Source organism: Daphnia pulex, chromosome 1, assembly GCF_021134715.1.
Source record: "Daphnia pulex isolate KAP4 chromosome 1, ASM2113471v1".
Classification (NCBI taxonomy): Eukaryota; Metazoa; Arthropoda; class Branchiopoda; order Diplostraca; family Daphniidae; genus Daphnia; species Daphnia pulex.
The window spans coordinates 2889946-2901493 of NC_060017.1; the positions used below are offsets into that span (position 1 = coordinate 2889946).

The 11548-nt window shown below is 36.0% G+C and overlaps 1 protein-coding gene and 3 long non-coding RNA genes across 22 annotated transcripts; 2 read left to right on the forward strand and 2 right to left on the reverse strand.

The window, feature by feature from the left end:
* Positions 1-54: 54 nt before the first annotated feature.
* On the reverse strand, positions 55-1761 carry LOC124192513 (galactosylgalactosylxylosylprotein 3-beta-glucuronosyltransferase I-like). Its single transcript, XM_046585876.1, has 8 exons — positions 1628-1761; positions 1467-1549; positions 1266-1396; positions 1034-1193; positions 816-959; positions 522-688; positions 337-463; positions 55-256 (listed from the first exon to the last, which is right to left on the reverse strand). Exons 1-8 carry the CDS (start codon positions 1722-1724, stop codon positions 161-163), a joined length of 1005 nt encoding a protein of 334 aa, XP_046441832.1. The 5' UTR covers positions 1725-1761; the 3' UTR covers positions 55-160.
* Positions 1762-1907: 146 nt separating this feature from the next.
* Positions 1908-4553, forward strand: LOC124192535. 8 transcript variants are annotated; one of them, XR_006873735.1, is made up of 7 exons: positions 1908-1965; positions 2255-2591; positions 2663-2768; positions 2833-2992; positions 3061-3594; positions 3728-4010; positions 4077-4553. It is a non-coding gene; the product is annotated as an uncharacterized LOC124192535 (long non-coding RNA). The 8 variants fall into 8 exon arrangements; XR_006873739.1 differs by lacking the exon at positions 1908-1965 and adding an exon at positions 2830-2832 and having other exon boundaries at positions 1972-2591; positions 2900-2992; XR_006873741.1 differs by lacking the exon at positions 1908-1965 and having other exon boundaries at positions 1972-2591; positions 3061-3196; positions 3257-3594.
* Positions 4554-5038: 485 nt separating this feature from the next.
* Positions 5039-9028, forward strand: LOC124188606. 10 transcript variants are annotated; one of them, XR_006872426.1, is made up of 8 exons: positions 5039-5184; positions 5251-5345; positions 6046-6192; positions 6694-6804; positions 7112-7355; positions 7782-7870; positions 7937-8057; positions 8496-9028. It is a non-coding gene; the product is annotated as an uncharacterized LOC124188606 (long non-coding RNA). The 10 variants fall into 10 exon arrangements; XR_006872425.1 differs by having other exon boundaries at positions 7163-7355; XR_006872431.1 differs by lacking the exon at positions 7112-7355 and having other exon boundaries at positions 6694-6810.
* Positions 9029-9841: 813 nt separating this feature from the next.
* LOC124201673 lies at positions 9842-11500 on the reverse strand. Of its 3 annotated transcripts, none has more exons than XR_006878173.1 (4): positions 11141-11500; positions 10808-10925; positions 10652-10728; positions 9842-10016 (listed from the first exon to the last, which is right to left on the reverse strand). It is a non-coding gene; the product is annotated as an uncharacterized LOC124201673 (long non-coding RNA). The 3 variants fall into 3 exon arrangements; XR_006877975.1 differs by having other exon boundaries at positions 11130-11500; XR_006877773.1 differs by having other exon boundaries at positions 11025-11499.
* Positions 11501-11548: the final 48 nt, after the last annotated feature.

Consider the following 11548-nt stretch of genomic DNA (forward strand, 5'->3'; position numbering starts at 1 on the left):
TGCACTTTTTCTTAGTTTTTATTATTAATGGAATATCTTCTCATAATACTTTCGTGAATTAAAAAAAAAAATACATTTTTAGAGTTAAAAAACATGGAAAGGCAATCCAAGCGGATACAGAATTGGCAAAGATCAACAAGTACAAACAATCAATTAGACTTTAAACTTCAACTGTCCAATCGACGATCATGCCTGGAACTTTTCCTTTAAGGTCGTCCAGTTTTGGGTTTTCAGTACGAGTGTGCCACACGTAAACCTAGAATTAGCATGAGAAAACGTGTCGCGCAATGAGAAAACAAGTAAATTGGGGAAAAAATGGACGTATTCAAGGGTTACCTTAGTGCACTTGCTCGCTTTAGGTTCCAGCTCATCTTTCGTAACAACTGCGGCCAAGATAGTGGATTCTTGGTAGCCTCTAGGGGCGTCAAATGAAAATTCAGCTTGAGGATTATCCAGCAATAATCTAAAAGAAAATTAAATTAGATAACGAAACCTGAGAAGCATACACGGTAAAACCTTACTTCAAATTGATGGCGAAACCCGCCATATCAATGGCAAATGGACGTTCGGGTCTCCAGCCTGTTGACCAATTAGCTACTTTACCATGCTCGTCCAGTATCGGCCTCTCGAATCGCACACTTCCTACTAGACCAACTGGCCAAACGGACACCTTCTTGGTTGTTCGCATCTGTAAAACAAAACAAAAAACAAAACAATGGTTACTTCCATGTATGATATAACTGTGAATTGAAGACACAATGAAACAAAAAAAAAAACTGTTCTTGTGGCTTGGCCAAGAGGTCAATCATACAAACCTCCTCAAAAAGTTCCAGACTGTAGGTATTGTCATCATCAGCAAAAAAGACGACGGCGGGTTTCCGTGGATCCGCGTGATTTCGAAGCCATTGTAGAGCCGCGTTTCGTTGCTTGACTCCGCGGGGTTTCTTCCATTGAGGATCCTATAAAAAGAAATATAGCTCATAGTTAATAGGTGGCAGCACATCCTGGCTGATGAAAACTTGATTCAACTTACATCTAAGAGCAATTTCCATTCTTTTGGAGTTTCTGCATTAAGATGTGTATACATCAGACCAGATTGAGCCAACAAATTAGTAACTAAAGGAGTTTTTGTTTCTGAATCTTCAACAACGATCCAGTGAAAATTTGGAACAAGCAGAAATGTCTGAGATATTCTGTAAGGAAGAGAGACAAAAAAAGTCTCGTTAAATATACACAACACAATTATTCACTGTGATACAATCAACCTAGTAAGCTCTGCTTTCTGTAATGGTCTAGTATGGGTAGGAGTGATTGCGTAAATAGTTGGCAAACTCTCAAGGTTTTCGTATGGATTGGCAATTCCGTTTTTTGCCAGTAGAAGTTTAAGTCTACCAATCTAAAAAAAAATAAGCACCATATTATCAAAATACAATCACTGATTCTTCTGCAATCTGCAGTAGTAATACCTGAGCTCTGAGTTGTCTAGATTGTGAGGACACAGCTTTGCTCTCATCTGACACAGTATAAATACTAGGTTCTGGAAGATTAACTGTAATTGAGGATAGTCAACAAACATATTTTGATTATTTTTTAAATATTAAAAAGAAAACTGTAAGCTTGGTATTACCCATGAGTTTTAGTCCCAACATGACACAGAATATTACAAGTGTGGTAAACACAATGAAACGAAACGACTTAACGTTGACAGATCTTGGTGACAACATTTCTAAGCTAAAATTGAAAACAAGCCCAAACTTCACTGCCACTGATACATTAGCTACTGCAAAGCAAGCAGTGAAAAGACACTACGTAGACGAAAATAAACTGAAAGACGACAATTATTTTTTGAGGAATTCAACTTTCAACATCCCTGCGAGGCTTTTTTCCTCAGGCCACTTCACGACCGACGACAGCAGACGCTTTTATTTGAAGCGTTTAGTCGTCTACGGTAAAGTGGAAAGTTGGGTAATGTATGTCTCTGTCAGTACAAATACCTACGGTACACAAACGATGAAACGTGAAGTTACGGTCTTCTAGAAATCATAATTTTTTGGGATTTTTATTTAAAAATTAACAGGCTAGCTATTGCTCAGTATAAGGAAAAAATTTATTGCACCCCAATTTTTTTATAAAAAACTTTCGCTCTGCTTTTGCTTCTGCACCGCTAGGGGGACTTTTTAAAAACAACAATGCTGTGACTGATTGTACTGTCTACAGTGTACTGCCATGTTAAGTGATTATTTGTGATTATTAGCCCAAAGGAAATAGAGCCTGCAAGTTGGACATGTCATGGGAGCAGTAACTGGAGCTGCCAAAATTGGTTTCGGGATAGCCGGACAAGGTCCAGGGCAGGCAACGATGAACTCTCCGCCGGAATGCTCCATCACAAGTTTCGCTTAGCGGTCATCTAAACACAGATTTATATGTGATGTAACGTACCCTATCCAGGTTCAAGTTCGAGATTTTAGAAGCAGTTTAACGAATATCCAGCAGCCTCATATAAATGCAGATTTCCCACTTCCCATATGCAAATTACTTGATCTGGATGAGATGACTGATGCAATGTAACAGAAAAATGTAACAGAAAAAAGGTTTGTTTATGTTGAAATGGTGCAAAACAAAATGTTAATTATTAATTAATAATACTGACTTTGTTTCTTAGATTGGAAATCCCTGTGTTACCAAGCTATATAGTTCTTGAATTACAAACCGAGTGTGGTCTGTGTGGATGATTTTTGGGACTCCTGCTAATATTAAAAAACCATCTGGTAAATTATAATGAAATATTAAGAAAACTTTTTCATTTATGCTTGTTATTTTTTCTTCAAGTAGGTGTGGTAATGCCATTCAGTGCAAACCATCAATATCTTCTTATCTTCTTTTCTTTCGGCTTCCACAGTCATTTATTAAGCTGATGGTTGGAAGTTGGAACACCATGTTTGAGGTTTCTCAAGCAAAGGGACACTTAATCTATTGCCCATCTTTATTCTGGGTAAGTGTAACACAGTCTAAAGCTTCGTTTTAATGTAGTTTGAAGAAAACAATTAATTTTTCAATTAGTCGAAAACACTTCGTCGGGCTTTGGTCTCGTGTCCAGAAAAATCGAAAGTTTACTGCTCGTAACGATGCTATGCCTGCCATACACATCTCCAGAAATAGCAGCTGCCCTGGCCCTTGCTGGAACTTAATTTAGATTGTGTCCCGCGGACTTCGAAACTTGAATAAGAATTTTCATTTAACTTTTAAAAGTCAACAGATGCTAACCCGATGCCACCCGTTTGCGGATAAGGGGCCTGCTCGTGGATTCGATCCACGCCAGGAAATCTATCAAGCCCCAGGGGATCCCACCAAAGTTACTGTTGACGTAGATCCCAAGTCTAGCTGCGTCTTCAATTGCTGGAGAACCGAGAGCCTTTAAGCCATGGAGTGGCTAGATCTATAGAGAAGATCTATAGAAAAGATCTATAGATAAGATCTATAGATAAGATCTATAGATAAGATCTATAGAGAAGATGTTAATTTGGCAATGGCAAAAAAGAAAGTGGGTGGAAAGTGCACCACAGATCACACTTCAGCAGCTGGGCCGTGGCTAAGGTATCGTGGTCATTTGGCCAACATTTCTAATACTATGTAGATTACTGCAATTCATTCTCAATTTACTAAGAAAAACTTCTTCAAAACAAGATGCGTTTCTTCATTTTCTTGTTTTCTGTTTACGTTGTGATAGGTCAAGGAAAGGCTCAACATCAGCCTTACATTTACGACAGTTTTTATCCAAACCTATCCTATCAATACCCAAACTACTATCCAATCTCTGATAGCCGGACCCCAAATTTAGCTTATGACAAACGCTTTTTATTCGGTTCTTTACCAACAACAACAACTACGACGACAACCACAACAACCACGACATGCACTGTATCGACCGCTGCAACCTGTAATACTACTGGTCGAAAAAAAAGAGCTCTTGAAGAGGACGAGGAAAATATTGAACCTTCTCCTGTAAACGAGTAAGTAATCAAAAGTAACATTAATTCAAAAGATTTGTTAGATTTAGCTTTTTTTTTGTTTAACAGAGTTGAAGCCACAATTGTTTCCGAGATGCCATATGTAATCAGGAAAGAACGTAAACCTGATCCTCAGCTTGCAAACTGGCGTCCTGATTTTCCATCATACGAACTTCGGTCCACAATCGGCCAACGTCCTTTCTCTAACAACTACAATCCATACTTTCGTCGGCCGATGATTGTAGGCGATCCAAAATATTTCCTGTATTATGGTTACACGACAACAACTACTTCTACAGTAACTACTACATCTCGGTCAACTCCGATTTGCTCTCAAGCAAGTAGTTTTAACTCTTGTTAAGCGCTTTTCAAATCTACGGACAAGCGAGAAGTTTCTATTATTCGCATATTAACCGATGTCCATGAACTAAGGTGTAAGGTACCGAAGTTTAAGGCGATAAATAATTAATAATGAATTAATTGTAAAGGAATGAATAACATGTTCTTGAGATTCCTTGGAAATAAACAGACCAATGCTGTCATCAATTTCCGTTTCCATTCCCGATCCTTAGCTTAATATTAGTAAATTCAGTTGAAAAAGCAATTGATATAGTTGTAGTGCTTTGCGCTCGCATGGAAATATAAATCAAGTGAATTTATTGATGTGATTATTTCATAAATTTGTATGATTCACATCTTCTCTTCTTCTCCTCGCCCGTTTTCTTATTTTATCCTCTTTCTTTAGGAGGGAGGAAAAAAAACGAAATAGACTAGACCGACAGAAACTAATAATTTTTGTCTGATCTTAATTTCAATTTCAACTACATGTACGAACATGTGTCAACTGGTTAACTTTATTGAAGGTTATGCATAGGCTATATTATGCATAGGCGTGTCCGAAAAACCGTAAAGTCGTTAATGGTTTGGTAAACTTTAGACTCGAATACCCCACCCTAGATGGCGTAAACGTCGACCTATGAATCCGTGCTCTATCTCGCGGCAGGCCAGACGTATGATTAACTGTTATCTCTTTCTTTACTATCGTTGAAAAAATATGGCGGTTGGTGACCACGTTATGATTTGGATTTTGGATTGTCAACGGTACTTTCCGTGTGTGTTAACCTACAGTAACAAGACCCACGGATAACAAAAGACGTTTACATCAAAAGTTCGTAAGGTAAGGTTAAAATTGTTCAATAACAAGGTGGAGAAGAGTTTTTAAGTAATATTTTTGTTGTGTAAGGAAAAGAAAGAAAGCTTTTGAATAAATTTACGAAAAGGACGAAAAGAGCTTGCGAAATGTGAACGTACGGTATGAATGCAGGATATCAGCCAGAGGTAAATGGGGTTGCTTGAATAGTAGACTTCACATCTTGAGTTCTTTATTAGCATTTTTCCATTATGCATCGTTACTATTTCAACGTATAGTTCAAGTGGATTGTCATTCAAAATAGTTAGATGGACAATATCCAATTATAACCCAGTTTACTCTTCTTGAACAACTCAGGAACCATTTTAGTGTCCTAGAAAAAATCTTAGAAATGTAATATTATACGTATTGATATTTTCGTATTATATTGGTCCCCCATATTTCATTTTTTTTCTGTTTTTCATTTGAGTGAAATTATAAACATACACTACTTCGAGCTTACTACTTACAAAAGCCACATTTTTGCAAATTAGTTTTTTCCTCTTTTGTCTGTCAACATTTGGCAGGGGAATGGGGAAACTGCCAAAATGTGTAGTTATGATATTCTAAGTGAATATCAGTACTCTTTTGTAATAGCCAGAAAGTCACTTGTTATTGTGTTTACAATCTGATTATTTTCTCATAATATTTATTGTTTCTTTTTCTTACTGTAAAACAGCGCTTAATTTATGGCCTTAGAAAGTCAACTCAGAAATCATCAATCAGTGTCATATTCTAACGTCTTTTAGAAATGTCTGTTTTAGGCACCATCCAATGAAAAAGTAACAGTTCAGGCCCAGGGCCTGAATGTCGATTAAATTTGTGCCTGAATGTCTTTTTTTTTTCTAGGTCATTCAGGCCCACTTTAAAATTAAACAAGCATTATTAAGCATGTTCTATGAGGACCTTGGAGAGTATGAAAAGTGATACCAGTTATCTTTGATAGCTGCATATTTATCTCCTCAAGATGCCGATGAATGGCTACGATTAGCCGAGGTAAAATATTTTAGATTAAAAAAACAGCATTTTTAATGGAAAATTAAATTCGTCCGCACGCAGATATATTCTACTTCAATTTTTCTGTCTATTTCTGGTTTGTTTGAGTAAAAAAGATGAGCCGCAGGTGCAAATGCTTTGCCAAAGCTTTTCAAAGCATTTAATAGCAGTAGGCCTGTAATTAAAATATCTAAATGAATTTAAAAAAATCCAATTTAATTTTGCTCAGTTAAAGTGAATTTTAAATTGAACTTAAAGAAAAGAAGAATGCAGGTCATCTATCATCTGTATCCTACATTTACAATATTCTGCTTAGTTGATTTAATACTTTGTATTTTTAAAAATTCCTCAACTTCTAAGAGACTGTTCTTCTATTAGCAGTTGTAAATGAAGTGAATTTAGACTGAGACAAATTCAAAATATTCAACTAAAATTTCCTGCATAGATATGGTGTATGTTTTATTGTAAAGTTTATACTAATTCCTTTTATTTCTCCTTTAGGTCATGATCAGAACTATGGAAAATATTCTGTCCACCAGGGAATGACGCCTTAGGAGAAAGAACTGCGGTTGCGATCTTCAACAATATTGCGTAACAATATTGCGTCTTTGCGTGAGTGTATTTTTTTTTTAATTTTTCCGCTTGTTATTATTTTTGTTTCTAATTTTAGTAATTTTAGCAAGTCTCGATTAGCTAGAGCAGGGATCCTTTTCATTTTACTGTTTTAAATTTAAAAAATTTCTTGTTTACAACGCTAGATGACTTTACGATTGCTTAGATTGTTTTCGTCGTTCAAAAAACATTAGTTTCACTGTTTCAGTAACTTTTACTATACACAATTATTTTTTGTTTGCAAAACTGAATGAAAAATGATCGATGAATTCTTCGTCAACGTCAATTTTGTTATGCCATAAAACAGTGCAGGAAGAATTCATCCAGTTAACGCTATTTCGTGTGCCCTGACACTCAGGATACGAATCACTTGTAATCCCAAATTGAGCGAAGATGGTGGACGAGAGTAGCAACCTGCAACCCAGAAGCTGCTCAACTCTAGAAGGCGTTGAGCGAAGATGAAATCAAAGTAAATTGCAGTTGGTTCCGTGTCCTCCACTACCAAATCAGTCGCTCTGCTCAGAGCCTGATTGAAGTGATTGACGAATTTGGTAAATTGGTCCACCCATCAAATTGTGAAGTTCCCCTGATGGATTAAGTCGTAATCATTTTTTTAAAATTGTTATTGTTGTTGGCTTGAAGATGACATCTGGTGGCCAGGTTTGTCTTCAGTTGTTGGGCGTAGGCTAGCCTTTTAAGCCCTTACCCTTTTCTTGTTTTTTTGTCAGCTGAAGCTTTTGAGAGAAAGAGTCGCCATTTTTATTTGTTAGGGGTTTTGATGTTTGCTTAATTAGCTTGATTGCTATTTGTAATTTGTTAGGCATTTCTTAGAATTTGTGATGGGTTTTAGTTGGTTCGGGTTGGCGGTTGGTGATCTTGCTATTTATTTATTCTTGGTATTGATTCGATTAAATTCTATTCACGTGCAGTGAAAGTGCCTGAAAGTGAAAGTGTTAAATGTAATTTTTTCTCTGTAGATGAATTTTGATGCTTTAAGACTTGGAGACCATATTTTCCACCACTTCGAGAAGCTGAGTAAAATTCTACTTGTACAATGTTAAGAATGGTAAAATTATCAATTAAACTGATTGAAATATATTTGAATAATAACATTTGTAATGTTTGATTGCAGGCACCTTTTGATAAAAGGAACTTCAGCCATCCAATCTAGGACTTCCATCCAATCGTGCAGGCTGCATGGAAGTCGCATTTACCTTTGCTGTGAACATCATGAACACATACACTATTTGAAGGTGACAATCTTATCCAGTTTAGATTTTACAGTTAAAATGTGACTAAGCTTTGCATCCATTGGTTAGTTTTAACATTTTGGGATTATTTTGGGATTTCATCAAGTCAGCAGCTATTTCCTTCAGTCATGTGTTCTGTTATGGATTTTTTAAAGAGGTGTTTGTAGTAAGCAAGAAAGGCAGATGCCGAAAGAAGTTTTGTTTATTTGTTCTACTGTAGAGTATTCTTTAAAGTTTAAATTAATTTGTATTTAAATCTCAAATGAGTCATCTAGTTTAATGTAAATTTATTAATTTCACTTTCAATAATAGGTAAAAGATAATGTTGCCATATAGTATTTGGGATGAATATTTGAAGTGATCATATAATGTAGCATATTTTTTTTAAATTTCATACAGCATTTCCAAAGATGCTGAAGATTAATTTTACTTTGGTTATAGGTTCATGTTAACATAGCAGTGGTGTTGCTGTCCAATGTGGCGTGTTATTGCAGCCTATGGCGGTGAAAGATATCTGCATCCAGCATTGTGTTTAATTGCTATTTGTGTCTATGCAGTTTACCTTTTATATATTGAGAAGGAACACAAAAAAGTAATACGGGGAGGTTCATGTCAAACAAATAAAAACATGTCCGCGATTGGGGAATGAGGAGGGAGTTGGGGTGGGATATTTGATTATCATTTACTAAAAGAAGTGAGGTGTGTTTTTAATGAATACGCAATACTTAGTGATAAAATTTGTTGTTAACCTATATAACCTTCCTCACTTACACATCCATTCCTCAAACCCCATAAACACCAACATCAAATCCCACATCCACTTACATCCATTCCTCAAACCCCATAAACACCAACATCAAATCCCACATCCACTTACATCCATTCCTCAAACCCCACAATCTCCAACATCAAACCACACAATTGTTGTATATCTATAACCATCTATATATATAAATAAATTAAATGTCATTGTATATAAATATTGTGTCAACTATATTTATTCTGGAACACAAACAAAATAAACAATTCATTAAACAGAGCGTCCGGTTCAAGACAGTTTTTTTTGTGCGAGGCTTTTTAGCAAGCAATCCGCCACCCAATTTGACAAAAAGTGGTAGTTTGTTTTCAAGGAAATTGCGTCAGACGGTAAAAAAATTTCTAGTTCAATAATCTCATGTAGAAATTTGCATCTAGTCTACTGGTGCAAATTGTGATTCTTTAAGCTTGATTAATTTAGGTGATGTGTTAAAAGCAATTGTGGGTAGCTAAAAAATTGATCTAACTTTTTCTGAATATTTTGGTTTTAGATCACTTTGTTGTTTTTAGATTTTCTTGTGATCTATCTTCAAAATATTCTGAAAAAGCAAATTAGTTCAATTTTTAAGCTACCCACAATTGCTTTTAACACATGACATAAATTGATAAAGCTTAAAGAATCGCAATTTGCACCAGTAGACTAGATGCAAATTTCTACATGAGACTGTTGAACTAGAAATTTTTTAACCGTCTGACGCAATTTCCATGAAAACAAACTATCACTTTTTGTCAAATTGGGTGGCGGATTGCTTGCCAAAACTCACACATGCAGTGTCGGCGTAGATCCAGGGAGATTACCTGGAAATGGAAGAGGAGAGAAGAGTGCGAGGCAAGTTTTACTGGGGAGCGATTAGTCATACTAGGCTTCCGGGTTAGACTCATGACCCTCTAAAAGTTTTCGTCGGATCATGCGCCTTCCAAGTCCCCGTTCGACCAGAGCCCTCCCCTCCTCCTGGTTTCACAGCGGGTGAGTGACCACCGGCGGGCGTTGGTTAGTGGTTAGTTAGGGAAACGGGGCCACAGAAAAGAAGGGAGCCCAGATATGCACTTTTAATTTATCTACATCATTATCTTGAATTTCAGCGTTTTCTCCTCAGTTTCACCATCCCAATGGGTCAGTCTATGGAATGGCGGCGACAGATTCACCTAAAAGGAGATTTAAGAAGGATTTGATCAATAAAAAGAACAATCATAATCAATAACAAGCATGATGCTATTATGAGGTGTAGAGAAACAAGTCAACAAAAAACAATGGAGAGCACTTCAAAAATATTGAATCAAATCAACAAATCAAGAATATGCACTAATTGTTGTCTTATGCCATATTCTGTAGTAGGAAAAATTCAGGAAATTAATTCAGGATTAATTCAGGAAAAAGCCGAATTTCAAATTCGGCTGTTAGTTCTTTCGGGCGTCTTATAAGTACTAAATGAAGTACTAACTCCTTTAAAATCCGAAAGTAGACAAGCAAATTACCAAAGTCTAAGAAGTGAGCTTTGTGGCTTACGGTCAGTTATCACACAAAATTATCTAACGTTAACTGCCTATAAATGTCTTTTTAGAATTGTGTAAAGTAAAAGTAACTGAAACAGTGACACTACTGTTTTTTTCTGACTGATGAAAAACGATCTAAGCCATCGTCTAGCCTTGTAAACAAGAGATGTTTAAAATTTTAAACAGCAAAATGAAAAGGATCCCTGCTCTAGCTAAATCAAGACTTATACTAAAATAAGAAAAAATCATACCAAACAAAAATGGGTAATAATAAACCTAATACTCACACAATACTGCTACATTATCACAACCACAGTTCTTTCTTTTAAGGTGTTATTCTCTGGAAAGACAATTTTCCAAAATTCTGATCATGATCAAAAGAAGAAGTAAAAAGAATTAGTATAAACTTTACGGTAGGGCCTACAACTTACAGTTAAACTTACACCACAAATACGAAGAGAATTCCAATTGGATATTTTGCATTTGTTTCAATCATAATTCTCTTTCTTTGCAATTGAAGAACAGCCTTGATCATGCTATTTTCCATTCACAAGGATCTCACTGTTTCAAAAAATCAGACATAAAAAGAATTGATAAGTGTGAGATTGCAAGTCAAGGAAATAAAAAAATACAAATTGTTAAATCAACTAAGCAGAATACCTATAATGTTAATCTGCTTTACCACATTATGCTACTTAACAAACTTTTTGAAATGTTTAATAGTTCCCTTTATACTGCATCGAAACGTGAAAAACAGCAACTAACCGTGCACTAACCATGGCAGTCATTGTTGTTATTAAACTGCAGTGGCACCTGGTGGGGGATTTCAGGACTTTCCATTGATAGGAAAAGGGTGTGAAGCGCACGCAGACGAAGAAGAAGGTAGGGGCTAAAGGGCTAGCCTATGCTCCAGAATTGAAAACAAATCTGGCCGCCAGATGTCGTCAGTGTCCAAGCCCTAACATTGTCAGCTTGTTAGCGGTTGTTGCGGTTGTTGATCTGCGTTAGCAAGCAAAGGGCTTTTTGTAAAAAAAAAAATCAAAACAGATATTAAAACAACAAACGACAAATATCCTTTTCATTTAGGACTTAAGGTTTAAATTAAAATACCTAACCTGTGTGTGCTTATAAACAGCATCACATTTGGTCCCTGAATTTCGAATTTAAAAAAACAAAGCTAACAC

Coding starts and splice junctions, on each gene's coding strand:
- LOC124192513 (XM_046585876.1), bottom strand. CDS start 1,724: ATGTTGTCACCAAGATCTGTCAACGTTAAGTCGTTTCGTTTCATTGTG. Junction 1,550..1,627: donor GTTGGGACTAAAACTCATGG/GTAATACCAAGC, acceptor CCTCAATTACAG/TTAATCTTCCAGAACCTAGT. Junction 1,194..1,265: donor CAGAAAGCAGAGCTTACTAG/GTTGATTGTATC, acceptor TCTTCCTTACAG/AATATCTCAGACATTTCTGC.